This window comes from Scyliorhinus canicula, chromosome 5 (assembly GCF_902713615.1).
Source record: "Scyliorhinus canicula chromosome 5, sScyCan1.1, whole genome shotgun sequence".
NCBI lineage: Eukaryota > Metazoa > Chordata > Chondrichthyes > Carcharhiniformes > Scyliorhinidae > Scyliorhinus > Scyliorhinus canicula.
Window position 1 is genome coordinate 9,293,721 of NC_052150.1, and position 27,316 is coordinate 9,321,036.

The following is a 27,316-nucleotide window of genomic DNA, read 5'->3' on the forward strand; positions in this document are numbered from 1 at the left end:
ATGTTCCCACCGAAGATGAGCAGTTTGATGCCATCCCGGCCAGCTCTTGACATCATGTAAAGTTGCTGGGTTGTGTAGGAATGGTGAGAAAGGATTACAACTTAAACGGTTTTACTGTAAGATCTTCAGCAGCTCTTACACGCCATGGGTGTAACCAAACTGGTGAGGACTTTGTGTGTACAGGTCATGCAATATACTCACTCTACAACAGCCATGTGTAACGTAGGAGTCCGAATGGAATTTCAATGATTTACTTTATCTTTATTTGTGTAAGCATTGTCTTTTCCTATGTGCGTCATAATGCAGAAGACTGTAACATTGTTTTTTTTAAAAGTATTTTTATTAAGGTTTTGCAGAATTTTTCATAATAAAACAGTAGTAACCATAATAACAAAACAAACTAGAGTGAACATTAACATAATGCAAAAAGAGAATATACAATAACAATTAAATAGACATTAACCCACGCGACCCTGTCTACCCACACCATCCCAATGAAGCACTCCCCCCCTCCCCCACGGATTGCTGCTGCTGCTGACATTTTAATTTTCCCCGAGAAAGTCGATGAACGGCTGCCACCTCCGAGAGAACCCGAGCGTAGACCCTCTTAAGGCAAACTTTATTTTCTCGAGGCTGAGAAACCCAGCCATGTTGGTAACCCAAGTCTCCACACTCGGGGGCTTTGAGTCCCTCCACATTAATAAAATCCGTCTCTGGGCTACTGGGGAGGCAAAGGTCAAGACGTTGGCCTCTTTCGCCCCCTGAACTCCCGGGTCTTCTGACACTCCAAAGATCGCTATCTCTGGACTCGGCACCACCCGTGTGTTAAGCACCTTGGACATTGCCCTCGCGAACCCTTGCCAGAACACTATAAGCTCCGGGCATGCCCAAAACATGTGGGCATGGTTTGCAGGGCTGCCTTTGCATCTCATACAACTGTCTTCTACCCCCAAAAACTTGCTCATTCTCGCTGCCATCATGTGTGCCTGGTGGACCACCTTAAATTGAATTAGACTGAGCCTGGCACATGATGAGGAGGAATTAACCCTGCCCAGGACCTCTGCCCACAGACCTGCTTCTAACTCCAGCTCCTCACCTAGCTCCTCCTCCCACTTGCCCTTGAGCTTCTCCACCGGGGTTTCCTCCGCCTCCTGTTATTCCTGGTAGATATCCGACACCCTCCCCTCCCCCACCCAGGTGCCGGAGACCACCCTGTCCTGTATCCTCAGTGGCGGCAGCGTCCGAAAGGCCACTACCTGTTTTTTCAGGAAGGCTCGTACTTGCAGATATTTAAAGGTATTTCCTGGCAGCAGGATTAAATTTGTCCTCGAGTGCCTTCAAACTGGGAAAGCTTCCGTCTATGAACAGATCTCCCATCCTTCTGATGCCCTCTGCCAGCTCTGGAACCCATCATCCATCCTACCCGGGACAAACCTGTAGTTGTTGCATGTCGGGGTCCAGACCGACGCTCCCTCCACCCTCTTGTAACTCCTCCACTGTCCCCAGATCCTCAGTGTCGCCACCACCACCGGACTTGTGGAGTAACGGGTCGGTGAGAACGGCAAAGGAGCTGTTATCAAAGCTCCCAGACTAGTACCTTTACATGACGCCGCCTCCAGCTGCTCCCCCCCCCACCCCCCCCCCCCCCATCGCCCACTTCCTGATCATAGCTATATTGGCCGCCCAGTAGTAGTTGCGAAAGTTCGGCAGCGCCAACCCCCCCCCCCCCCCCCCCAACTGCACTCCAACAGCGATCTCCTTACTTGCGGGGTCTTATTCGCCCACACAAAGCCCATAATGATCCTACTCACCCGCTTAAAAAAGGCCTTAGGGATGAAGATGGGGAGGCACTGAAAGACAAACAAAAATCTGGGGAGGACAGTCATTTTCATGGACTGCACCCTCCCTGCCAGTGACAGCGGGAGCATGTCCCACCTTTTAAAGTCCCCTTCCATTTGCTCCACCAACCAGGTCAGGTTGAGCCTGTGCAGGGCATCCCATTTCCTGGCCACCTGTATACCCAGGTAACGAAAACTTTTCTCTACCATCCTGAGCGGCAGCTCTTTCAGTCACTCCTCCTGCCCCTTGGCCTGGATCACAAACAACTCGCTCTTTCCCATGTTCAGTTTGTACCCTGAAAAACTACCAAAATCCCTCAGGATCCGCAGAACCTCCCACATCCCCTCCACAGGGTCCGAAATGTACAGGAGCAAATCATCCGCGTATAGCGAGACCCGATGTTCCACCCCCCCCCCCCCCCCCCCCCCCGAACCAGTCCCCGCCAGTTCCTCGAGGCTCTCAGCGTCCATAGCTAGTGGTTCTATAGCTGGGGCAAATAGTAACGGGGAGAGGGGACACCCCTGCCTCGTTCCCCAGTGAAGCTCGAAGTACCTCCACCTCAGCCTGTTTGTACATACACTTGCTACAGGCGCCTGGTACAGCAATTTCACCCAGCCAATAAAGCCCTCACCAAACCCGAACCTCCCCAGCGCTTCCCAGAGGTACTCCCACTCCACCCTGGTCAAAGGCTTTCTCTGCGGACTGTAACAGTGTTGATCTGCTGCAACTAAAGTAGTTTTAATTCTTACACTAACCGCAATAGTTCTTCTACTGCCGGTAACTAAAAAGCTAATTAAGCTAATATACCTGTATAACCATCATTGATCTACCGTAGAATGTGCGTGCAGTGGTAGATTTTATGAGGTCAAACATTCTTCTTTGCTTTAGCTCAGATGCATAATTCTGAACACATTATTTACTTTGTTTATGATTTTCAGCCAAGCTTGGCAAATTAAGTTTGTCCCTTGGGGCTATCCCCATGAGCCAACAATCACACCTTTGTTGCATCCCATGAATAACTGCCTGCTGGGAGTCAGCCTCTGTCTTGGTTTTAGATATTTTCCTTACCTATATTATTATCAATGCGATACAGCTTTCTATGCAAACTAACTTATATTTATATTGCTTAACAACCAATTAATCAATATTCTAATAGCAGCTGTTTGCAGTGGCTTCCTAGGTTTGCATTACTGCACGTAATCAAAGAGGGGCTGGTTTAGCACGGTGGGCACATGGGCGTGCGATGCAGAACAAGGCCAGCAGTGCGGGTTCAATTCCCGTACCGGCCTCCCCGAACAGGCGCCGGAATGTGGCGACTAGGGGCTTTTCACAGTAACTTCATTGAAGTCTACTCGTGACAATAAGTGATTATTATTATTAATGTCCTAGTGCATTACTAAGAAAACTCTTTTATGAAGGTACATGCATTAAGTATGATTTGGGGGCCATACTATTTTTGTACATTGAATGGAAAATCAAATGCTTCACAACAGAGAACTGGAGATTGTGACGGATGAATCACTCTATGGTGTTTAGCAGTTGGGTCTTGTCAAGTCTTCGCTTTGCCAAACTCAGGCACTAGCCCTGATGTAAACATTGGTTTTTTTTGGCAATTAAATGAATACCGTTTGCCTCTGGAACACCACTTTACAGTTCTTGTCATAATTCTTCTGAAAGTTGCTTCAAATATCACGTTCACTTGATTAGTAATTATTATGCTTGTCATTAATTTTATTTGACCGTGAAGTGAGCTCTCTTTCGAGCCAAATATGACTTCTTATTTTAAGTCTCTTCCTCCAGCAGGAGGTTCATGTACCTCTTCAGGAAATGTTCACAGCCTGTCATTTTCTTTCCCAATTTATGCTCCATTTTAAACTTGACACACTTGAACAGATTAGTCAAGATTGTGTTTATAATCTAAATATGCACATGTCATAAAAGCTCTATTCTAGCAGGATGTTAAGACACCAGGGTGTTTAATCATTGCCATCAATAAAACAACAACATGCACTTTAATAACCTTTTTTAAGATGGGGAAAGTCTGCAAAGGTACTTCAACTTCTGACTTTCTATTGCCGAATCCTTCACTTTCAACAAGGTCACCAATAACCAAAAACCGAACCAAAATCTAGTATTAGTACCATGACTACAAGCGAAGAGCAGATAGGGAGAGGGGGACTCACCTCCAAAGCTTTCACATCGTCTCTGGGGTTTGTCAGAAATGGGATGTAATACACATCATTTGCTTAGGGAAGTACAGCTGAATCAATGCTCAACGTTGGACACCATTTTGACAGAGCCGTTTTCTTGATCAGCTCCCCTGCTACTAGACTCAATATCCTCCCCATCCACCTTGAACAAATTGTGGTGGACGTACGTACAATTTACAGGATGCACTTCAGCAAGTCAATGAGGTACTTTGGGGCACTGGAGGAGTTCTGGAAGGGGGTGGCGAGGACGGTGTCGAGGGTGGTGGGATCCAGGGTCAAGCCAGGATGGGGACTCGCGATTTTTGGGGTTGGGGTGGAGCCGGGAGTGCAGGAGGCGAAAGAGGCCGGTGTGCTGGCCTTTGCGTCCCTAGTAGCCCGGCGAAGGATCTTGCTACAATGGAAGGATGCGAGGCCCCCAAGCGTGGAGACCTGGATCAATGACATGGCGGGTTTCATTAAGCTAGAGAAGGTCAAATTCGCCCTGAGAGGGTCAGTACAGGGGTTCTTTAGGCGGTGGCAGCCTTTTCTCGACTTTCTGGCTCAACGATAGGGTACGGGGACAGCAGCAGCAGCAACCCGGGGAGGGAAAAGGGGAGGGAAAAGGGGAGGGAAAAGGGGGGGGGCCGACAATGACTATGTTTGTTTATTTAATTTTAATATTTTTTAAGTTCTTTTGTTGTTCATTAGGGTTGGGGGGGTGGGGGGATGTGATACATGCGTCGATACGGTCTGGGGGTGTCACAGTTATTATGGGTTATTTTGTTGCATTTCATTGTTTGTCGTTATGTTTTATATTTTCTGTAAAACATTCCAATAAAAATTATATAAAAAAAAAAATGAGGTACTTTGGTCTCAGTATGGTGAATGTAGGAATTTCAGATATATATTGTATTGTATGTATCTGGTGCAGTAATGGTTAAAAGCCTAATTCAGTATGTGTATATATCTGCTGCAGTAATGTTTATAAAAATCCTGGTTCAAAAGGCATCAGCAATTCTGGCCCCTACAGGGGGCCAGCATGGCACTAAAGTGGTTCAAGCCGCTCCAGCTGCAGATTCTGTCGTGAACTGGGATCCGCGCATGCGCAGTGGCATCGGCGCCAACGTGCACATGCGCAGTGGCTCCCTTCAACGTGCCGGCCCCGACGCCAAATGGCGCAGGGCTACAGGGACCGGCGCGGAAGAAAGGAGGCCCCCAGCCAGAGAGGCCGGCCCGCCGATCGGTGGGCCTCGATCGCGGGCCAGACCACATCGGAGGCCCCCGGGTTCGGACCCCCCCTCCCCTCCCCACAGGCCGCCCCCGGACCCTTCAGCGCCGAGGTCCTGCCAGCTGAGAGCAGGTGTGAACGGCGCCGGCGGGGCTTGGGATTTTTATGACGGCCGCTCGGCCCATCCCGGGCGAGAATCGGCAGGTTGGGGCCTGTAGAGCGGCCCCCGACTGGCGCTGTGCCAACCATCTGATTCTCCGCTATGCGGAGAATCGTGCCCCGGCGTCGGGGCGGCGTGTCGCGATTCACACTGGTCGCAGGGATTCTCCGGCCTGGCCCCGGGCTGAGAGAATCCCGCCCCCTGTCTCAGTAATACTGCAGATCTACAGAAATGTGACCCTGCAGCTGCTGTTAGGGTAGATGTTCTGGTTTGTCGAAGTGAAATATGGAGAATCAACTCTGCACTTTTAACCCTTGTGTTTCTCCAGATAAAAATAGAGCCAACTTTGTTTATGTTTACTGGCGACCCACTCCCAAGAATTGCGAGCACGGCCTGTAGACTTCTCTTCCCTGATACCAAATAAAGTTGCATGCAAACATTAGAAAAAAACCCTCCTCATTCAGAGTGTACCTCATGTCGATCTGGTTGACAGGCTTTTGAAAGAAAGTGCATTTTGCCAATTCTGCATATGGGTCCTTCTATTGTTTCATTACTTGGAACCTGATTACAAATGCCCTCTTATTATACGACAGCCAAGCCTTTGGAGGTGACTTTTACACAACTGCCCTAGTCCAGACGTTGCTGCTGATTTCTGAATCGGGGCTATGATCTAAATGAGGTAAACTCAGGAAACAGGCCAACGTAACATATAGCAGAATTTGATTGGATTATATCGACTCAAGTTCCTCAAAGTGGCTGGAAGGTTCACCCAGTCCGGGCTCCCAACATTGAGCTGGACTGATCGGAATCACTGGGTCAGGGATCTGCCTGCAGCTCCCTCTCTCCAACCCGCACTCCTTTCTAGCACAACGCAATACTGGGAATACAGAATTTACCCTATAGCTTAGAAAGAATGCTTATAAAGTCATAGAGTTTCACAGCACAGAAAGAGGCCCTTTGGCCCATCATGTCCGTGCCGGCCATCAAGCACCTATCTATTCCAATCCCACTTCCCGGCACTTCGCCCGTAGACCTTGTGAAACTTTAAACTTCAATAACTTTGGGTGGATATATAATAGAGATAAATTGTAGGTAGCATACAAAGGCATAGTTCATAACATTTTTGTCTTGTACTAGCGATGCAGAAACCGAATGAAAATGGCAAGGGTAGAAGAAAACGTTAAAGTCGGATTGAAAAATATATCGCAAAAGGTGGCCCTTATGTTGAATTCTAGAAATGTTAATTGTATTATGTTAAAACGGTTGAATTGTGCTTTCATATACTGCTTACAGTTTGCTTCTATCGTGTGTATTAGCACAGTGGGCTAGACAGCTGGTTTGTGATGCAGAATGAGACCAGCAGCGTGGGTTCAATTCCCGTACCAGCGCAGGTTATTCATGAAGGCCCCGTCTTCTCAACCTTGCCCCTCGCCTGAGGTGAGGTGATCCTCAGGTTAAACCAATTCATCCCCCCCCCCCCCCCCCCCCCCCAAAGGTGAAAGCAGACTATGGTCATCTGGGACTGTGGCAACTTTACATTTACTCATAAGGTTATTACATTTTAAAATTACACAAGGACTTTATAAACATAGAATAGAAAGCCTACAGTGCAGAAGAAGGCCCATCGAGTCTGCACTGACCCTCTGAAAGAGCACCCTACCTAGGCCCACTCCCCCGCCCTATCCCTGTAATCCCATAACCCCACCTAACCTACACATCCTTGGACACTTAAGGGTAATTTAGCATGGTCAGTCCACCTAACCTGCACATATTTGGACTGCGGGAGGAAACCGGAGCACCCGGAGGAAACCCATGCAGACACGGGGAGAAAGTGCAAACTCCACACAGATAGTGACTCAAGGCCAGAATTGAACCCTAGGTCTCTGGCATAGTGAGGTAGCAGTGCGAACCATTGTGCCACTGTGCCGCATTTTGTGTTAATGACAAGATTCTGTCTTTCTGTCAGGATAACACTACTTTGACAACCTTTAATGCCAATTGGCATGTGTGTATTTTTACAGCATCCTCTCCTTGTGTGATTCCTATTGCTGAATGTTTCTCAGAAAAACATGGAACATTAATGGTGAAGTGAAAACTCCAGCAATAAAGGTGGGATCATAGGTGAGTGACAACATGCAGTTGGCTCAAACAGCACTAGACTAATTTGTAAACTTGAACAGCCACACGGAACTCTGTGAGGGAGTGGAAGTGCAAGCAAAACAGAATGTCTGCCCACTGGTTTGGACTGGCTTTGGCATTAACCAAATCCGGGGAATGGTGTCATTGAGAATTTGGGATTGATACTAGTGCTTGTAGCACAAAGTGTGTCGGCCTCATTTGAAACGGTGGAAATCAGAGAGGCACATGCTGCTTTGAAAGCAGTCACCCAAGGCCCAAAGTGCACAAACTTTTTTAAAAGATCCAAACTTATCAACGAGCAAAGGGACCAGTGCTTTGGTTTCTTCTCTTTGGGGTGTCAGTTGATCTTAACTACATTGTGCCTCTTAGTTATGCCATGATATAATAATAATCTTTATTGTCACAAGTAGGCTTATATTAACACTGCAATAGATAGAATTTACAGTACAGAAGGAGACTATTTGGCCCATCGAGTCTGTACCGGCTCTTGGAAACATACCCTACCCAAGCCCACACCTTCCCCCTATCCCCATAACCCAGTCACCCCACCCACCAATCAGGGCAATTTTGGACACTCAGGGCAATTTAGCATGGCCAATCCGCCTAACCTGCACATCTTTGGACAATGAAGTTACTGTGAAAATCTCCTAGTCACCACATTCCCACGCCTGTTCGGGTACAAGGAGGAAGAATTCAGAATGTCCAAATTACCAAACAAGCTCATCTTTCGTGACCACTTGGTGTATGGACAGCATGGACAGACAACTGTAACATTTTTATATCCTGATGCTGTTTTCTATGACACTCATGTTACAGCATGTATCCTTCCCAGCATCTATCACTCCAAATGGCTTAGGGAATGGGGGAAGTTAAACCACTGGATAGAGGGAATTAACTTTTCAATTATTTAAATATACAATTGAAAGCTGCCAGTCAAAGTTACATAATGAATAAAAAGTACTTAAAATACATTTAAATATATATACTATTTTAATTAAACTCAGATGTAGGAGAAGAATGGGATATAATTTATGTTAAATACTTTATCAGATCAGCTCACTCGTGACTGTGCCAAATCTTAGTCATCTGGTCAACATGCATTGGATATCGATCTCTATCTCAGTGGAGCCCATAATGCACTTTACACATTAAACATCGTCAGGCAAAGAATGCGGTTAATTGGCAAAAATATTGGTTTCAGTATCATTACAGTTGGTATTTTGGATGGAAATTAGATGATTGTAGGTAATGAATTAAGAATGTTTAACACTAAATATTTCTCCTTGAATTACTTTGAAAAGGAAAGGTAACAGTTTCAATCAATAGAATGCAATCAAACTCATCCCCATGAAACAGGAAAACTATGAATTGGAAATTACACCACAGTGTCCAAACACACCAGGCATTTCTGTCATGGCTGCAATTCCAAAGTATGGTCTTGCTTTTGGTTAGTGTGGTTTGGAGAATTGGGTCTATAGTGTTGGAACCCTGTTACGAACCAGCGCTTGCCACAAGTAAGTCCTTTGGCTGGGACCGCATTCTCACTGAATATATTCTACAGTGTTTTACGTTATCGTGTGCTAAAAGTGCAGCTCTTTGATGTGAACTGCTTATTAAAATTTTAATCCCAAAACACGGTGGCGCAGTGGTTAGCATTGCTGCCTCGCGGCGCTGAGGTCCCAGGTTCGATCCTGGCCCCGGGGCAGTGTCCGTGTGGAGTTTGCACATTCTCCCCGTGTCTGTGTGGGTTTTGCCCCACAACCCAAAGATGTTCAGGGTAGGTGGATTGAACACGCTAAATTGCCCCTTAATTGGAAAAAATGAATTGGGTACACTAACTTTCTAAAAATGAAATGCCGATCCCAAGTTGGGGGGGGGGGGGGGGGGAGGGGGGCAAGGGGAGGCAGAACTGCTACCACAGAAGGAATGTTAATTCTGAAATTCATAGAACATAGAACATAGAACAGTACAGCACAGAACAGGCCCTTCGGCCCTCAATGTTGTGCCGAGCCATGATCACCCTACTCAAACCCACGTATCCACCCTATACCCGTAACCCAACAACCCCCCCCTTAACCTTACATTTATTAGGACACTACGGGCAATTTAGCATGGCCAATCCACCTAACCCGCACATCTTTGGACTGTGGGAGGAAACCGGAGCACCCGGAGGAAACCCACGCACACAGGGGGAGGACGTGCAGACTCCACACAGACAGTGACCCAGCCGGGAATCTAACCTGGGACCCTGGAGCTGTGAAGCATTTATGCTAACCACCATGCTACCCTGCTGCCCCATGATCAACCCAGTGGAATAGTTTCCGAGCCCCTTGATATAAAAGTTATAGTTCAATGGGTGGGCAGCACGGTGGCTCAGTGGGTTAGCACTGCAGTCTCACGGCGCTGAGGTCCCAGGTTCGATCCCGGCTCTGGGTCACTGTCCGTGTGGAGTTTGCACATTCTCCCCGTGTTTGCGTGGGTTTCGCCCCCACAACCCAAAGATGTGCAAGATAGGTGGATTGAACACGCTAAATTGCCCCTTAATTGGAAAAAATTAATTGGGTACTCTAAATTTAAAAAAAAAAATAGTTCAATGGGGTAGACATAAAAATAGTTCATGTTGAAAAGAAATATGACATTTGTAATTCCATAGCTGCCAACTTTGCCAAAATGTTAATGAAATTTATACATGATTTAACAAAAAATAGTCTGATCACAAACTTATTTGAAGACACGGGGCTTTTTTAAAGAATGGGATTGTCACAAATGTTAAATTGACGAATGAGATTTGACAAGTAGATCTGGTGGCTCTCTTGTTCTCTCCCCAGTGTATGAAAGAATAAACCACAGGGACCACACCTGAGTGTATCACAACATTGGAATGCAGTGAGATTTGGTGGATCGCTTGCCCTCTCCCTAGAGTACTCAAGGTAAACCACTGGAGCTTTATCACAATGTGTCACAATATTGGAATAGTGGGTATTTAGGCTGAACTCTGGGAATGGATAAGGGAGGCTGCAACCAAGAATTGGACAGGATGAAGAGATCATGGGGGGAGGGGGTGGCTGAGGGTGGAACGTGGGGAAATCTGCAACTAGGAATTGATGAGGGTGGAGCAGGGGAGTTGGAGGGGGGGAGCCGCAACCAGGAATTGGAGAGGACGGAGTGGTCGTGGGAGAGGGGTGGGGACATATTGTTGGTTGGTCGAATGCAGAGAGAGAAGCCAACCATGGCTGGTTAGCTTGAACGGGAGTTGGGGGGGGGGGGTGCGTAGAGCCCTTCTGCTTCTGCTACTTCAGATTGTGGTGGGAAAGCCCTCAGTTGATGGATCTGATCATTGTCACGTCAGTTCAGCTGTTGGGTATGCCCAGTGTGAAGATATACCTCCCACCAAATGTGAAATGTAGAAGTCTATTCAAATCGGAGGCAGGCGGCCACACTGTCTTGCTAAAATTACTGAACCCTCTCTATCCCGTTTGGCGTCCTCTTGGTGGGTTGGACCGGTTTTCAGAATTTGCCCTCCCCCCATCCTGGGAGTTAAAATTCCCACCACTGTAATGTCACACAAAAGTCTGTTTTTGTCTTTGCTGAACTCTGATCTGCTGCTTGTCCCTGGCTCAGCTTTTCATTTCACTGGAAATGAAACTGAAACTGACATTCCCAGCCTCCAAAAAGCAACCAAGAGTAAAAGGTTACAATAAAGAATTAACTCCTCCCTTTCACCATTTCGGCTATGATATGTTTCTTCACCTTTCTGTATTAAAGGTAAAGTGTAGATACTCTTCCCCACCCAATCTATTGAAAATAACCCATATGCATCCCTCCACCACTTCACATGCTGAAGGTAAATAGGAGGGCTCTCTTTCCCCACCCTATTGTATTCAAAGATAAACCTGCAGGTGTAAATCAACCACAGCTACCCTGACCGTCACATTAGCAGACAGAATTTAATGTCACTTTTGTTTCAACAAAATCTTGGGACTAAATGAAGGTTGGTGATGTAATGTGCAGGAATTTGGAATTTAATATTCACAAGCAGTACTTTAACTGGCTTGATTGTTTAAAATCAAATACAACAGTATAAATAAAAGCCAAGAGCTGAGGGTAAACCTTTGCATCCAGCTAGAGCGCTGTGTACAGATTCTTTGAATGCTATTAGAACAAGAACAAAGAAAAGTACAGCATAGGAACAGGCCCTTTGGCCCTCCAAGCCTACGCCGACCATGCTGCCCGTCTAAACTAAAATCTTCTGCACTTCCGGGGTCCGTATCCCTCTATTCCCATCCTATTCATGTATTTGTCAAGATGCCCCTTAAATGTCACTATCGTCCCTGCTTCCAACACCTCCTCCGGCAGCGAATTCCAGGCACCCACTACCCTCTGTGTAAAAAACTTGCCTCGTACATCTCCTCTAAACCTTGTCCCTCGCACCTTAAACCTATCCCCCCTAGTAATTGACCCCTCTACCCTGGTAAAAAGTCTGACTATCTACTCTGTCTATACCCCTCATAATTTTGTAGACCTCTATCAGGTCGTCCCCTCAACCTCCGTCGTTCCAGTGAGAACAAACCGAGTTTATTCAACCTCTCCTCATAGCTAATGTCCTCCATACCAGGCAACATCCTGGTAAATCTCTTCTGCAACCTCTCTAAAGCCTCCACATCCTTCTGGTAGTGTGGCGATCAGAATTGAACACTATTGTGGCTGATTTAATTACACAAAGGAAATTGCTGGGTGATTTGATGGAGGGAGTTGTAATTAGGAAAGGACGGTAACTCCGAGATAGACACTGACAGTTGGGCGGGATCTCCTTGACCTGCTCACAGTGGGAAGCTTGGCTGGTGGAGAAACTTAATTTGACCTGAGGCCAAACATCAGGGGCGGAGAATAGCGGGCGGCGTAAATTTTTACGGACACGCTGGTCCGACGCCCTCCCGCTATTCTCCCCCCCCACGCCCGCCTCCCGACACGAATCGCTGCCCGCCGTTTTTTTACTGTGAGCAGCTATTCACCCCTGGCCGATGGGCCGATTTCCAAGGCCTTTACGGCCGTTTTTATGAACGTAAAACACACCTGGTCTGACCGTTCGTAAAAACGGCCGTAAAGTCCCGATCTGGGGGACCATGGCACCGATTGGCACGGCAGTACCATGGCCGTGCCAAGGGTGCCATGGGCCCGCGATCGGTGGGCACTGATCACGGGCAGCGGGTACTTACCCCGCGCACTCTTTCTCCCTCCGCCGCCCCGCTGTATCCATTCGCGGGGCGGCTGAGGGGCATACCGGCCCGCGCATGCGCGGGTTTCACGCATATGCGTGATGACGTCATCTGCGCATACGCGGGTTGGAGTCGTCCAATCCGCGCATGCGCGGCTGACGTCATCTGACGCGTCAGCCGTCGCTAACTCTGGTTAGCGGGCTTAACGAAATTTGTTAAGCCCGCGATGCCGGAGTTCACGGCCGCGCGATGCTAGCCCCGACCGGGGAGCAGAATCGGTTCCCGGTCGGGGGGGGCGGACGCTGGCGTCAAACCCGCCCGTTTTTGACGCCAGCTTCCCGAATCTTCGTGACTCGGGAGAATCGCGCCCCAGTTTCCCGACTACAGGGTGAACTTTTGTAATTATGTTCTCGGGACTTTAAATTCAGGTCGGGCCTCTCAACGCACAATGTTAGGAAACTCTTGTGCTTGCATTAGCTTGTCATATGTGCTCATTAAGAGCCCAGGCCACTCAAGTTCACCCTCAAACTTAAGCTGCCGCCAGCGAGAAATTTGAACGTTTACCTGCATACAAGTGGCATGCACTTGACAAAGTAGGCCTCTTCCATAATTTTTCTTTTATTCGTTCATTGGACGTGGGCTCAGGCTGTGCCAGCATTTATTGCCCATCCCTAATTGCCCTTGAGGGGGAAGTTAACTGTCAACCATATTGATGTGGATCTGGAGTCACATGTAGGGCAGATCAGGTGAGGATGGCAGATTTCCGTCCATGCACGGTCGCATAGTGGTTAGCATTATGGCTTCACAGCACCAAGATCCCAGATTTGATTCCCGGCTTGGGTCACTGTCTGTCCGGAGCCTGCACGTTCTCCCCGTGTCTGCGTGGGTTTCCTCCAGTTTCCTCCCACAAATCCCAAAAGGCATGCTATTAGGTAATTTGGATATTCTGTATTCTCCCTCTGTACCCGAACAGGCTCCGGAATATAGTGACTCAGGGATTTTCACAGTGGCTTTGTTGCAGTGTTAATGTAAGCCTACTTGTGAAAATAAAGATTGTTATAAAGGACATTAGTGAACCAGATGGGTTTTTTTACGACAAAATATCACCGTTAGACTTGTAATTCCAGATTATTTTTTTATTGAATTCAAATTTTACCTTCTGCAGTGGCGGGATTTGAACCTGTGTCCCCAGAGCTTTATTCTGGGTCTCTGGTTTACTAGTCCAGTGACAATACCACTACTCCACCTCCTCCCCTGGAGAGAAGAGTTACCTCTGAATTTTCCTCTTTGGGGAGTGTTGTTGCTTTTGTGTAAGGGGTTGGTCACTGTGTAAGGGGGTTGGCAGAACACCAATAATGGGTTCCATTCCCATATTGGCTTTTGTAGTTCTTGGGGCTGACCATGCATCATAGCGATAGTGTGACATTAACCATGATTAGCAACCCTTAGACCATGAGATTGGTACATAAAGAGAAGAACTTCTATGTAATTCCATGTTGGCACTCTTCGCCACACTATTGGATTATAGTTTAACTATTTTCTCCTTGCGTGAAGAGATCCTTCCTGACAGCACTCCTTGAATGACCCCAGTTCCAATAGCAAAGTTAACTTTCCCCTTTATTCCCGCTGAATTTTTGATGGGAGGTATTTTTATTGAAGGCAGATGTAAAAACGAGGATGCATAGAAAGAATTAAGAGCCATTGTGCTTGTGCAGGCTGGGAAAAGAGCTAAATCCCACTTTCGATCTCTTGGTCCCTAGTCCTGTTGTTAAACTCAAGTGCACACCCAAGTACTTTTTTGAATCTGATGAGGGTTCCGGCCATTCCCACTGTTTTCAGGCAGTGAATTCCATAATTCCAACACCAATGGGTGAAAGACTCCTCCCCAGCCCTTTTCGAATTCTCCCTAGACAAAGTTAGTGGGAGCAAGATAGGGCAGGGCGAGCTAAGCGTTTGCTGGCGGGGGGCGGAGGAGGCGTCAGGGCGAATGGGATTTGGCAAATATGATTGACAGCAAAGTTCAGGCAGGCGAGTGACAGGCAAGGGTGTGGGTTGGTGACCAACATGCAAAGCAGGGTGTGGAGTGGGGTGACTGACAGGTGGGATGGGGATTGGGGACAAGTGATTGGCAGACAGAGGCAGGATTTGAGTCAGGTCACTGACATGTGGGGAAGGGTTCATGGCGGTGATTGTACAGTGGGCAGTGGGGTTGTGGAGGTGTGATTTACGGGGAGGGCAGGGATGGGGTATGGGAGACTGACAGGTGGGGACAGGGACAGGAGTGGGAGACTGACAGTCAGGGATTGGCGAATGTGAGACTGATAGACGGGGATTGGGGGTATGAGAGTGAAAGGTGTGGGTTGGGGGAGTGGGACACTGACAGGTGAGGCTGGGGTCAGGAAGCTGACAGGCAAGGATTGGGGGGGGGGCAGGAGATTAACAGGCGGGAATTTGGGGCGAAGGAAATTGACAGGTGGGGATTGCGGTGGGCGGGAGATGGATTGGGATTGTGGTGGGCGGGCGACGAGCGGGGATTACGGTGGGCGAGAGGTGGGATCGCGGTGGGCGGGACTCTGGTGGGCGAGGATCGCGGTGGGCGGAGAGGTGCGAGGATCGCGGTGGGCGGGCGAGGATCGCGGTGGGCGGGACTCTGGTGGGCGAGGATCGCGGTGGGCGGGACTCTGGCGGGCGAGGATCGCGGTGGGCGGGACTCTGGTGGGCGAGGATCGCGGTGGGCGACAGGTGGGATCGCGGTGGGGCGGGACTCTGGCGGGCGAGGATCGCGGTGGGTGGGACTCTGGCGGGCGAGGATCGCGGTGGGCGGGACTCTGGCGGGCGGGGATCGCGGTGGGCGGGACTCTGGCGGGTGGGGATCACGGTGGGCGGGACTCTGGCGGGTGGGGATCGCGGTGGGCGGGACTCTGGCGGGTGGGGATCGCGGTGGGCGGGACTCTGGCGGGCGAGGATCACGGTGGGCGGGACTCTGGCGGGCGGGGATCGTGGTGGGCGGGACTCTGACGGGCGGGGATCGCGGTGGGCGGGACTGGCGGGTGGGGATCGCGGTGGGCGAGACTGGCGGGTGGGGATTGCGGTGGGCGGGACTCTGGCGGGCGGGGATCGTGGTGGGCGGGACTCTGGCGGGCGGGGATCGCGGTGGGCGGGGATCGCGGTGGGCGGGGATCGCGGTGGGCGGGACTCTGGCGGGCGGGGATCGCGGTGGGCGGGGCGGGGATCGCGGTGGGCGGGGATCGCGGTGGGCGGGCCTGGCGGGCGGGGATCGCGGTGGGCGGGACTCTGGCGGGCGGGGATCGAGGTGGGCGGGACTCTGACGGGCAGGGATCGCGGTGGGCGGGACTCTGACGGGCGGGGATCGCGGTGGGCGGGACTGGCGGGTGGGGATCGCGGTGGGCGGGACTGGCGGGTGGGGATCGCGGTGGGCGGGACTCTGGCGGGCGGGGATCGCGGTGGGCGGGACTCTGGCGGGCGGGGATCGCGGTGGGCGGGGATCGCGGTGGGCGGGGATCGCGGTGGGTGGGGCGGGGATCGCGGTGGGCGGGACTCTGGCGGGCGGGGATCACGGTGGGCGGGGATCGCGGTGGGCGGGGATCGCGGTGGGCGGAACTGGCGGGCGGGGATCGCGGTGGGCGGGACTCTGGCGGGCGGGGCGGGGATCGCGGTGGGTGGGGCGGGGATCGCGGTGGGCGGGGCGGGGATCGCGGTGGGCGGGGCGGGGATCGCGGTGGGCGGGGCGGGGATCGCGGTGGGCGGGGCGGGGATCGCGGTGGGCGGGACTGGCGGGCGGGGATCACGGTGGGCGGGACTCTGGCAGGTGGGGATTGCGGTGGGCGGGGCGGGGATCACGGTAGGCGGGGATCACGGTGGGCGGGACTGGCGTGCGGGGATCGCGGTGGGCGGGACTCTGGCGGGTGGGGATCGCGGTGGGCGGGGCGGGGATCGCGGTGGGCGGGACTCTGGCGGGCGGGGATCGCGGTGGGCGGGGCGGGGATCGCGGGGGGCGGGGCGGGGATCGCGGGGGGCGGGGCGGGGATCGCGGTGGGCGGGACTCTGGCGGGCGGGGATCGCGGTGGGCGGGGCGGGGATCGCGGTGGGCGGGGCGGGGATCGCGGTGGGCGGGGCGGGGATCGCGGTGGGCGGGGCGGAGAATCTGAATGCAGTCAGCTCTCCGCTGCCATTTCGGAGTTGGACATTAGTGAGGCTGAGGTGGGGGGTGAGAGAATAATCAGCGAGCGGAGCCCGGAGTGTGCGGCAGTGATGCGGGACGGTTGATTAACCATTTGTTTTGTCTTTTCTCTGCTGGTTGGGGGGGGGGGTTTGCATTGACTTGATGCCGATGAAGATGAAGGTGTTGATGAAGCTGCCCGAGCCCGAGGAGGAGGAGGAGGAGGAAGAGGAGGGGGAGGCCGCCCCCGCCATGCCGCCGCCGCCGCCCTGCCAGCCCTGGAAGGAGGGGGTGTATGAGTGGTTCGGCTCGGCCCTGACCTCGGCCCAGCGCCTGGAGTTCTGCTGCGGCCTGCTCGACCTGTGCCACCCGCTGGAGCTGCGCTTCCTGGGCAGCTGCCTGGAGGACCTGGCCCGCAAGGACTACCACTCGCTGCGGGACTCGGAGATCCGCGCCAACAGCGTGCAGGAGCTGGCCGCCCTGGGCGAGCCGGCCGACGAGGTGACCCGCAGCCGCCTGGTGGTGTCGCTGGCCCTGCTGGGCTCCGAGAACCGCGAGGCGGCTGCCGTGCTGGCCCGAGCCCTCGCCCGCCTCGACTCGGCCGTGCGCACCTGCGGCCTGCCGCTGACCGAGCGCGGCGTCCAGGAGTTCCTGCTGCTGCTCACCATGGCCTCCAACCACCCGGCCTTCTCCTTCCACCACAAGGAGAGTCTCCGCCAGCAGCTCGCCGACCTGCAGCGGCCGCCCGGCGCCGGCCGCAACTTCCAGACGGCCGTCTGCAAGGTGAGGGGGGGGGGGGGGAAAGAGGAATGGGGGGTGGGGGGGGGGGGGGGGAGGAAAGAGGAATGGGGGGGAGGGAAAGAGGAATGGGGGGGAGGGAAAGAGGAATGGGGGGGAGGGAAAGAGGAATGGGGGGGAGGGAAAGAGGAATGGGGGGGAGGGAAAGAGGAAAAGAGGAATGGGGGGGAGAAGAGGAATGGGAAGAAAGAGGAATGGGGGAGGGGAGTGGGGAGAATAGGGAGGGGGGGGAATGGGGAGTGATGGGGGGGAGTGTGAGATGGGAGTGGGGGGGGGGTGGGGAGTGATGGGGGGGGGGAGTGTGAGATGGGGAGTGGGGGGAGTGTGAGATGGGGAGTGGGGGGAGAATGGAGAGGGGGGGAGAATAGAGGGGGGGGGGGAGAATGGAGAGGGGGGGGAGAATGGAGAGGGGGGGAGAATGGAGAGGGGGGGAGAATGGAGGGATGGGGAGGGGGGAGAATGGAGAGGGGGGGAGAATGGAGAGGGGGGGAGAATGGAGAGGGGGGGAGAATGGAGAGGGGGGGGGAGAATGGAGAGGGGGGGGAGAATGGAGAGGGGGGGGAGAATGGAGAGGGGGGGAGAATGGAGAGGGGGGGGAGAATGGAGAGGGGGGGGGAGAATGGAGAGGGGGGGGAGAATGGAGAGGGGGGGGAGAATGGAGAGGGGGGGGGAGAATGGAGAGGGGGGGGGGAGGGGGGAGAATGGAGAGGGGGGGGGGAGAATGGAGAGAGGGGGGGGGGAGATGGAGAGGGGGGGAGAATGGAGAGGGGGGGAGAATGGAGAGGGGGGGGGAGAATGGAGAGGGGGGGGAGAATGGAGAGGGGGGGGGAGAATGGAGAGGGGGGGGGAGAATGGAGAGGGGGGGGGTAGAATGGAGAGGGGGGAGAGAATGGAGGAGGGGGGGGGGGAGAGAATGGAGAGGGGGGGGGGAGAGAATGGAGAGGGGGGGGAGAGAATGGAGAGGGGGGGAGAGAATGGAGAGGGGGGGGGAGAGAATGGAGAGGGGAGGAATGGAGGGATGGGAGTGGGGGGGGAATGGAGGGGTGGAGGGGGGGGGAATGTGAGATGTGAGGGGGGAGTGGGGTGGAGTGTGAGAGGGGAATGGGGAGGGAGGGGGGTGTGAGGGGGGAATGGGGAGGGAGGGGGGTGTGAGGGGGGAATGGGGAGGGAGGGGGGGTGTGAGGGGGGAATGGGGGTGTGAGGGGAGGGGGGTATGGGGAATGAGGGGGGAGTGGGGGGGAATGGGGAGTGGGAAGGGGGGAATGGGGAGGGGGGAGTGTGAGGGGGAGAGGGAATGGGGGAGAGAGGGAATGGCGGGATGGGGGGGCAATGGGGATGGCGAGGGGAGGGGGGAATGGGGAGTGTGAGGGGATGGGCAGTGTGAGGGGATGGGGAGTGAGGGGAGGGGGATGGGGAGTGTGAGGGGAGGGGGGAGTGGGGGAGGAATGGGGAGTGGGAGGGGGGAATGGGGGGATTTAGTGATGGGGAGTGAGGAGCTAATGGGGAGCTGTTGGATTGGTTGGGGGGGGGGGGGGGGGGGAGTGGCGAACCCGCTGCCGTTGTTGCCCAGCGCGTCTACTCTGCCAATTTAAAGCCCCCTCCACAGTTGTTATTGATGGGGTCTGTGCCCCTGTCATTGGATTTCTAACTGCTCTCTGGACGGGTGATTTTCTATGTTTTAACAAATGCATTTTTAAATATATGTTCTTGCCATTCGCCCCTCCGGCCGCAAGGAGGGGGGGGGGGGGGGCGAACAGCGGGGGGCCGGAGTGCGCCTGCGCGCCGCGCGGGGTGTTGTGGTATTTGGCCCTTTATTTTTGAATGGGCCGTTGGCGCTTGAAAGCAGCCAATGGGGTGCGGCGGCGCGGGGCGTGTGTCAGTTGGTGGGGGAGGGAGGCTGCTAGGCCTGCAGCACCAGGCTGGCTGCGAATGGGTCTGCTCACCACTCTCCACCACAGGGCCAGTCCCCTCTTCCCTCCCACTGGGGCTCAGACTGAAAGGTTCACCGCAATTACGCGGTCATTTCAGGAGAAAGTGTTATTTCAGAGATAGGGCTGCTGATTTTTGACGGTGTTGGCTGACGCAAGGTGCCACGGTTCAGCTTTAACTGTTAAAACTCCTTGCATAGTTTTAATGTTTATTCCAGGTTGGGTTTCTGTGCCAGCTGTCTTCTAACCACTAGTATCAGCAGTGGCTCTGTTGGCAGCGCCGTGGCACAGTGGTTGGCATTGATTCTTCACAGCTCCCGGGTCCCAGGTTCGATTCCTGGTTTGGGTCACTGTCTGTGCGGTGTCTGCACGTTCTCCCCGTGTCTGCGTGGGTTTTCTCCCTCTGCATACCCGAAACGGCGCCGGAATGTGGCGACTAGGGGATTTTCACAGTAACTTCATCACGGTGTTAATGTCAGTCTACTTGGGACGCTAATAAGGATTATTATTCTTCCCTCAGTTTAATGGTTCGCTCTTGGAGTTGTGGATTGAGGTTGAGGCCACAGTTCATAAGTATGGGAGTGCTCCACTGTCGCAGGTGCCCTCCTTTTGTTGGAGGTATTAAACAGCCTATCCCGCTCAGCTGGGTGTTCACGAGCAGGGCAGCCATCTCCAGTGACCTGGCCAATATTCCGAAATCAGCAGGGAGACAGGTGATCTGGTTATCATATTTGCTCAGCCGTTAGCACAGTGACTACATTTCAGAAATTCTTCCTATAAAGAGCTTTGATATATACTGTGGTTGTGAAAGGCTCTATATCAATGCAACCCTTTTCAGGTGGGGTGTTTATCAGCAGAACTACAATTGTTGCACCTTCTTTTAAAATCCCACCTCTTGTACCTCAATTTTTGATCTGCTTTTACTTTAGGGGGAATATGCCCCAATACAATATGCCCATTCGCGACTGCAAAACTCAAGTTGTCCTTAAAAGCAGGATGGTTTTTGTTATAGACGATTCCTTTTTTTGTCATGATGTTTATCTCCGCGCAAACCCGACTCCCTTCTCTGAAGGTACTGAATGTTTGTTGATGTACAAGTTCCTCGGTTACCAGGAAATTCCAGGACATGGCTGAAGTTTCTACTTTTTCATATATGAAGTTGTAGAGTGAGGGGTGGCGGGATATTCAACTGTTGTGCCACACAGCCCACTATGTTCCTTTTGCAGCAATGGCAGTTGGGAGCAAAATACAACTGGATCACTCTAATGAACACCGCAGCTTTTGGTGCCGTGTAATCAATAACCTCTGCCCATCAGGAATTGTTAATCCTTTTGTGATTCTGGGCACAGATACTCCAAATCTCTGAACTCCAATGGTTTATACTATGCCTTCAATTCGGGTATGTTTTGGCTAATTCACTGAAGCCTTTTAATCCCATGGGACATATTCGGAAAACATTTATTCTGTCTGGGCAGAGATTAGGAAATATTTACTCCACTGAACGTGAGCTATTTAAGAGTATTTATTACTGGTTGTACTGAGGCACTTAAAATAAACTAGTGAGGACAGAATATTTAAATGCGAATGCTCATTGAGGTAACTCTAGTTTCTAAGTTACTAAATCTTTTTCTTAACATGAGCAATTGTGACAAAGTGCAATTGGCTGCGTTCTCAGGTAAATTATGCAATGAAATTTCCCCAGGTAGATCACACAGCCACTCCAGGGGGTTCATCTTAAAAACTATCTTCCACGTTCAGATAACATTCCAAACAAACAGCATTGTCGTATTTCTGGGCGAGGAATCCTTGGTATTTCAACCAAAATATGGGACTTAAGGTTCACCGTACATTTGTTTGTCCATTCCTGGAGTGTACAAGTTGTGTGTGGGATTCCTACGTGGCTTCAGAAATGCATAGGCTAGTGAGGTGAGAGCTGGCAAATGCAGTTGAGTCTAGAACAGTGCGAGGTGGTTTTTGGAAGGCAAAATGAGGAATAAATACACGCTCCGAACAGAATATTGAAAGGTGTGGATGAAGCGAGGGGTCAAGGGGGTGTGGGATGACATGGTGGCACAGTGGTTAGCACTGCTACATCGCAGCTCCAGGGAATCCTAGTTCAATTCCAGCCTCGGGTGACTGTGTGGAATTTGCGCTTCCTCCCCGTGTCTGGTGATGTGCAGGTGAGGTAGATTGGCCATGTTAAATTGCCCCATAGTGTCCAAAATGTTTAGCTGGGGTAACTGCATTACAGGGATAGGGTGGAGGTGTGGGCTTAAATAAGGTGCACTTTTCAAGAGCCGGTGCAGACTCGATGGGCCAAATGGCCTCCACCGTAAATTTTATGATTTTATGAAACAGCAACTTGAATCTACAAGTGCAATTAAATAGTGATTTACTTGAAACAAAAGCTACGAGAATTTTGACTTTTAGAAATGGAGGCTGTGGTGATCCAAATAACCAGTTTTGCTCGTAGTTTTCAGAAGTGTAAGAATGATGTAGTGCCTCAAATAGGTCTGATTGTTAATGACTTGGATTGTCAGTAATACAGACTTCATTAATAAGAATTATTTGTCTTTGTACTGTAGCTTTCTACATTCTCAAATCTCGCTATTAAACGTAATGTTGCACAGTGACATCATTAGTCAAGTGTCGCAGCAATTTAGCACATAGCAAGGTTCAGCAAATGGTAATGAGGTCGATGTCCAGTTGATCTGCCTTTGGTCCCTGGCCTGCACTGCCTGAGCGCGTGGTGGAGGCAGATTCAATTATGGCATTCAAAAGAGGATTAGGTCACTTGATTTGGAGGGGTCTTGACATGGAGGATGTTATTTCTTGTGGGAGAATAAAAAATAAGGATTCGCCCATTTAAGATAGAGATGAGGCACAAAAAAAAATTCACCCAGGGTGGCGGGTCTTTGGAACTCTTTCTGAGAAGGTTGCGGAAGCAGAGACTTTGAATATTTCTTGACGCAGAGGTAGATAGGTCATTGTTTGAATGGCCCCCTTCTGTGGTGCTGGTTGAATGAAACATTACGCAGGGTAGTTTGTCGACTTTCTCAAAAATATATTGAATCAGATCAGAGTGGAATTGGTGACTTTGTCCATCTTGATATTTAGCTGAAAAGTAGTCAAATGGATAGAAAATAACAAGCTCCCTTTCTGAATATCTGTACTGTAGTTTAGTGCTCTCGTTTCACATGGTGATCATAACACTGTCTGAAGCTTTAATCTTCATAAAGATTAGATTTTATTGGATTTATAAAATGTTGTTATTCTATCATATTCTAAATGGTGTGTGTAACTCCATTAATAGAACAAAATAAAAGGGATGTGCTGCATTTCAAATTGCGTGGCTTAATGATGAGACTTGCTGTCTTTCATAACCTGTTATCACATAAATGGTTTGCATATATATTGGTTGCATGAACCTTGTGAGCATTAAACTAAATAAAGCAGGATGGATGCCATTATTAAGCATCAGCTGATAAATTAGTGGAGCAATTCTCTTGGAGCTTGTCCTCTGAATACTTGAAGGATGTTGCAAAGCAGTAGCACGTTGCTTATCACATATAGTCTACTCTGAATTCAGGAATTTAATTAAAACGAGCCTATTGTTCAGTTCCTTTCACAACTGTAGAACTTGCGAAAGCTCTTTATAGCCAATGAAGTACATTTTGAAGCTGAGTCACTATTCTAGTGTCGGAAATGTGGCTGCCAATTTGAAAAGCAATGAAATAAACAAATAAATCATCTGTTTTAGTGATGTCGATTGAGGAATAAGTATTGGTCAAGATACTAGCGAGAATTTCTTTGCCCGTCCTTGACATGGTGCATTGTGACCTTTTACATCCACTCAAAAAGGCAAGTGGCAGAAAGGGTACATCTGTGATGTTGCAATACTTGCTCACTGGAATGCTGCCCTTTCACTTTTTTAATATTTGTACTTTGAAGCCAATACCTGAAAATCTCTACTCATTGAACCACAAATATCTAAATGTAAAATGGGTTTCACCAATCCTTTGTGAAGAGTTGCCCCATGTTCCTTATGCTGCACTAAATTGGTTGTTCTACCGTGGCACTAACAAGCGCTAGAAATAACAAACTGGAGAGGAAATGGTTGCATTGATGTAGTAGGTGATGTTCTAAAATTGGATTAAATAATTTAAAATGTTTAATCTGCAGCTGAATGCCAAGACCAAACTAGAACACTGCACCACATTATGGTCACTGTCTTTTTGAGTACGCAATATTTTGCATTCAAGAACCAATGTTGGATTGGGAAATCGAAGGAGATGCAACTCCTTGTTGACAAGCATGACACCCGAGGCTTCTTCAGTGCCACCGAGGCAATATATGGATCCAATATCTCAGGCCTCAACTTAGGGCGGAGAAGGGATGGAACCCCCTTGAGAGACCAAGAAAACATTGTCCTTTGATGGAGAGAATATTTCAAAGAACTCCTAAACTGTGATACAACCATTGATGAGGACTTGTTTGAGAAAATCCCCCAACTCCCCATCAAAGATGATCTTGGACTCCCACCAAGCTTAGACGAAAACGAAGCATCAATGAAACACGTGAAGGATGGAGTGGACAGAATTCCAGCGGAGATGTTCAAACTTGAGAAGAGATCTCCATCAGCTGTTGCTGAAAATCTGGGACAAGAAGAAATTCCTGCCAAGCTCAGGGATGCCGTCATCACCACCATCTTCAGTAAGGGATACAAGTGGATTGTGGGAACAACCGCCGAATCTCCCTCGTCTCCTATCGCCGAGCCAATCATTACCTAAATCCTCACTAACCTCTCTCTGTCGCTAAAGGAATTCTTCCAGAAAGCTAGTGTGGCTTCTGACCAAATCCCAGAACAGTGGACATGATTTTCACTGCTCAGCAACTTGCCAAGAGCAACATCAACCACTCTGCATGGCCTCCATTGATCTGACCAAGGCTTTTGACTTGTTCAATTGGGAAGTCTGTGGAATCACAGAATCACAGAAAAATACAGTGCAGAAAAGGCCCTTCAGCCCATCGAGCCTGCACCGTCGCATGAAAGGCAACTGATCTGCCAATCCTAATCCCATTTGCCAGCACTTGGCCCATAGCCTCGAATATTAAGGCGTACCAAGCACTCATCCAGATACTTTTTAAAGGCTGCGAGGCAACCCGTCTCTACCGCCCTCCAGGACAGGGCATTCCAGACCATCACCACCCTATCAAAGACCAACTGTCTAGAGAAATTCTCAACATCCGACGACTCCATGATGAGATGTTGACGACAGTCCTCACTGACATAAATAAGACAGAAACCTTTGTGGTCAAGACTGGGATCAAGCAAAGATGTGTCATTGCCCCCACCCTTTCTCCATCTTCATCACCACCATCCTTCACCTTGTCAAGAGCAAGCTTCCCAGTGGATTGGACATCGTCTATGGGATGGCAGAAAACTTTTCAAACTCAACCAGTTGAAATCCAAGAAGACGAGACTGACATCACTCGTGGACCTTTTGTGGATCGTGTGATGACATTGCAATCTCCACTCTCTCAGAAGGGAATATCCAGGCCACACCTGACACTTTGCAGAAGCATACCAAATAATTGGTCTCCACTTCGGAGTTGGGCCTTTACCGACCCACCCCAAGGCAAAGATCTGGTGTCCACCCCATCACGATCTACAGAGAAATTCTACCAAACGTGGAACGTTTTCCATACCTGGGGAGCAGGGGCTGGTTTAGCTCACTGAGCTAAATCGCTGGCTTTTAAAGCAGACCAAGCAGGCCAGCAGCACGGTTCGATTCCCGTACCAGCCTCCCCGGACAGGCGCCGGAATGTGGCGACTAGGGGCTTTTCACAGTAACTTCATTGAAGCCTACTCGTGACAATAAGCGATTTTCATTTCATTTCATTCACCTCTGTAAGGTTGACATGCGGAGATCCAACATTGTATCCTATCTGCGAGTGCCTCCTTCGGATGTCTAAGGATAAGAGTCTTTGACTACCGAGCTGACACCAAGATCCTCATTTACAAGGTGGTCACCCTCCCAACTCTTCTATATGGTTCAGAAACTTGGATTACATACAGACGGCACCTCAAGCCTTTGGAGACATACCATCAACGCTGTCTGAGATGGATTCTCCACATCAGCTAGGAGGACAGGTGTACTAACATCAGTGTTCTTGAAGAAGCCAAGAACACCAGAGTAGAGGCCATGATCTTGTAACACCAAGTCTGCTGGGCCAGCCATGTGGTTAGGGTGTCCGTGCCTGATTGCCAAAGCAAATCTTTGCCCAGCTCAAGGAAGGCTTCTGAACAAGAGGATAGAGGAAGTGCTTCAAAGCCACCCTGAAGGCTTACCTCAAGCAATGCAACATCAAGGTTGACACCTGGGAGACCCTTGCTCAGAAGAGACCTACTTGGAGGAACTTCCTGATTGAAGTGACACAATTTTGTCGCGGACACTCAATGGCGAGAGGAAACCTGGAAAAGGGATACCATCGATCTAGAGTGCAAGGACCGATCCCACTGTAGTCTTTGACCTAACTGTCTCGTTTATGTTGTTGGACAAAATGTCAAGCTTAGCTGGCAGTTCCGGTAAAAATGGTATTTATCTATACAGTTGATTCAAAACCTTAATGCCACAGAGGCAGTCTCTCTTTCTGGCAATTTGGTTGCCTGCAACAACCAACACTGCTGGCCAGTTCTATTCACTCTTGACAGGCTGCCTACTCCTGCAGGAGCTTCAAAACTTGGGTCACTGTCTGTGCGGAGTCTGCACGTCCTCCCTGTGTGTGCGTGGGTTTCCTCCGGGTGCTCCGGTTTCCTCCCACAGTCCAAAGATGTGCAGGCTAGGTGGATTGGCCATGATAAATTTCCCTTAGTGTCCAAAATTGCCCTTAGTGTTGTGTGGGGTTACTGGGTTATGGGGATAGGGTGGAGGTGTTAACCTTGGGTAGGGTGCTCATTCCAGGAGCCGGTGCAGACTCGATGGGCCGAATGGCCTCCTTCTGCGCTGTAAATTCTATGTAAAACCTCTATGTAAAAACTATATCTCCTGAGGTGGGTCATGGCATTTCTTGCGCATGCCACCTCATTTATGTTGTGTTGCCAACTCATAATGGTTGACTGAGTATGTATATGTACAGAACTCAGTGGATACAGTGAAACAAAGGTGATAGTGAAGGAGAAGCAACATTTTGATTAGCATGGTCAATCCTTAATAATAATCCGAACAAAGCATTTGGATTGGGGAGCCCTAGATTTAATTTCTGAGCGCTGAGCTAATTTAGTTCGGCGGAGCTGTCTGGGTATGGAAGCAAGATTCTGCTTTGGGTATGAAGATGTTTCTTGTTAATTAGTCTATTGACTGTTCAGCTAACATATGGAGATTGGCCACTTGGACACAGTGCTGGAAAATGGTAAAGGGTGATGTGGAAAAATTGCCCCAGCAGTGGTGGGGAAGGAGTAAGGTGAAGAGTATAAACATTTATTTATTTTTATAAGCGATGATTCAGGTTCGGGGTGTTGGGGCCGAGAGGCTCCAGCCTTCATTGTAGTATGAACATTTAGTACCAGACTGGAAATCGGAAGAGACTTTTGGACAGGCAAATGTGAAACTCGGTCACAGTGATGCATTCCAAGAAT

The 27,316-nt window shown here is 50.5% G+C and overlaps 1 protein-coding gene across 8 annotated transcripts in view; it reads left to right on the forward strand.

Moving 5' to 3' along the window:
• LOC119965756 (zinc finger CCHC domain-containing protein 2-like) overlaps positions 1-27,316 on the forward strand; it is a 97,033-nt gene that overhangs the window by 19,628 nt on the left and 50,089 nt on the right. For 3 of the 8 annotated variants that reach the window (XM_038796548.1, XM_038796553.1, XM_038796549.1), the window contains exon 1: positions 16,932-17,734. In XM_038796548.1, coding sequence (XP_038652476.1) covers positions 17,117-17,734 — 618 coding nt within the window. In that variant the 5' untranslated portion in view covers positions 16,932-17,116. Of the gene's footprint in view, positions 1-6,553; positions 6,629-7,437; positions 7,538-10,383; positions 10,486-16,931; positions 17,735-20,139; positions 20,391-23,437; positions 23,539-27,316 lie in introns of those variants that run through there. The other 5 variants (XM_038796550.1, XM_038796551.1, XM_038796552.1 and 2 more) reach the window with 4 other exon arrangements.